Genomic DNA, 2,408 nt, shown 5'->3' on the forward strand with positions numbered 1-2,408 from the left:
CTTTGAGATTAATAATGACCATGTTTATTGTGTAGTATGCTTCTAGTGACACTTCTAAGTTCTAATATACCTACTTCTAGCTGAAAAATAGTACAAAAACATTTAGCTAAAAGAAATCTATGTGGCTAATTTATCTTGGACAAATTTCTGCTCATGTAAAGAATGAGCAAGATATTATAAGATAAGTATCCATAACTACTAATCCACATGATTGATATTCAATGTTCTAAATAAATCAATGTTGTTAATTTTTATTTTGTTTATTAACCACTTATGAGTGTATATGTTTCTGGACCAACACAAAATATGAAGCAAGGAGCTCATGGTGTCTATGGATTTAATTGTGTGGATGTTGTATGATGATTCTTTGGTCTGTCTACATTGGTATCCACAAAAAAATATCCACATGATCACATCCATAGCCACCATTCAACTGCTATTCTCCAGCTTAATGTCTAGATATGCTTTGTAAATCCATGGAGACCCATCCACAGTTTTTCTATCCACTAAACTTTGTTTTTTTTAAAGTGAATAGTTTTGGTTTTAGGTTCAAGGGTTTATGTTCTAGGATTTAAAATTTAGAATTAAAGGGTTTTGTACTTATTTGGTCTATGTTGTGTTATGGATAATATGCTATGGATAAAGATCTAACCAAATTTATGTATGTATATTTTGTATGAATAAACACAAGTAACTATCTATTAACAATACTGCAATTGATTATCCACTTATAATTGAACAAATGTTCAACGACTGATGGATACTGTATAATCTAAAAATTCATAAAAAATATAGCAATATGTATCTTAAAATGTAGAAAATATATAATCATAACATATTTTATATAAATAAATAGAAAATTTGTTTTATGATAACAAATAAATATATTTTACTTTGTTAAAGTGTTAACAACAAAAAAGAAGAGAAAAAGAGAGAAAAGAAGGAGAGAAAGAGAGGTAAGTTGTTAGTAAGGGCAAAATGTAAAAGTAAAATAGACACATAAACAAAAAACTTAGGAAAATATACCATGAGTGGAAAGTGGGTTTTTGTGACAATACTTTAGGAGAAAGTGGATTTTCATGGCATTTGCCCTTTTTTAAAAGCAATATAATAACACTACTCTTCTACTTCAAGTCCGTTTATTACAACAAAACCACTTTGCAACAATCTGACAAGAACAAAAACAAAACCACGAACCGAGAAGGACAAAACAAAGACAAGATGAACAAAGACAAAACGTCTCATGTTTCTTCCAAGTCGATTCCTTTAACAAGCTGCAAAGCGTAACAAGAGCTCAAAGCCCCAATCTCAGATCCCTCCCCCGATAAATCAGACATAAATATTTTATTTATTTATTTGTTGTCTATTGTAATATTGTTACTAGCGTGACAACTGTGCAGCGAGAAAAAAAAAAAAAAAAAATAACCATCTTTCTTTGTCTATCTCTTTTCTTCTCGGTTTCTCCGTAACCGCCAAAGAGTTCTGCAAGGTTAGTCTCCTCCTATGTTCTGTTTCTTTTCCTCAAATAATGTCGTGTTTTCAAAAAAATGAATCGAATCTAGGTCTTGTAAATGCATTCTGGAATTGGAATAGGTCTCTTTCTAGTTTTTTTTTTTTTTTTTTTTTTTTTTTTTTTTTTTTTTTTTTTTTTTTTTTTTTTTTTTTTTTTTTTTTTNTTAGTAATTGATGTGAAAGTATGGAACTTTCCATTTGGGTAATTGGAAATTAACGTATTAGGTTCCGCAAGTGGTTTTGTCATATAGTAACGTTTATCTTGTCGAAAATGTCACATACATATATTGATTTGATTCTGTATCATTTTTTTTTTATATATATATTGACTTTTTCCAAGCAGAGAAGCTATGGATGATGAGCAGAAGAAACCGTTGATGGGATCAAATGATCGTAATCTTCCTGATTTGAAAAAATCAGTGAAGCTTAAGTATGTGAAGCTTGGTTACCATTACCTAATCACACATGGCATGTACCTCTTCCTTTCCCCTTTGGTGCTTGTAATCGCCGCGCAGATTTCGAGTTTCTCTCTCAGCGATCTTCGTAACCTATGGGAGCATCTTCAGTACAATCTTATCTCAGTGATTGTTTGTTCCATGCTCCTTGTGTTTTTAATGACCATTTACTTCGTGACTCGGCCGCGTCCTGTGTACTTGGTTGACTTCTCCTGCTTCAAGCCCGATGATTCCCGTAAATGCACTAAAAAGATCTTCATGGACCGTTCTAAACTCACTGGTTCTTTCACAGAGGAGAATCTTGAGTTCCAGCGCAAGATTTTAACACGTTCGGGACTTGGGGAATCTACTTATTTACCTGAGGCTGTCCTCAATGTTCCTCCAAACCCGTGTATGAAAGAAGCTCGAAAAGAGGCGGAGACTGTGATGTTTGGAGCCATC

At 32.5% G+C, this 2,408-nt stretch overlaps 1 protein-coding gene across 1 annotated transcript in view; it reads left to right on the forward strand.

Annotated features, from left to right (window-relative positions):
• The window catches only part of LOC104752568 (3-ketoacyl-CoA synthase 11-like), a 4,940-nt gene continuing 3,634 nt past the window's right edge, over positions 1,103 to 2,408 (forward strand). Inside the window, exons 1-2 of the mRNA XM_019238231.1 lie at positions 1,103 to 1,489; positions 1,856 to 2,330. Of these exons, the coding sequence (XP_019093776.1) occupies positions 1,863 to 2,330 (468 nt within the window). The 5' untranslated portion in view covers positions 1,103 to 1,489; positions 1,856 to 1,862. The remainder of the gene's footprint in view (positions 1,490 to 1,855; positions 2,331 to 2,408) is intronic.

The sequence above is a fragment of the Camelina sativa genome, chromosome 16, assembly GCF_000633955.1.
Source record: "Camelina sativa cultivar DH55 chromosome 16, Cs, whole genome shotgun sequence".
Taxonomy (NCBI): domain Eukaryota; kingdom Viridiplantae; phylum Streptophyta; class Magnoliopsida; order Brassicales; family Brassicaceae; genus Camelina; species Camelina sativa.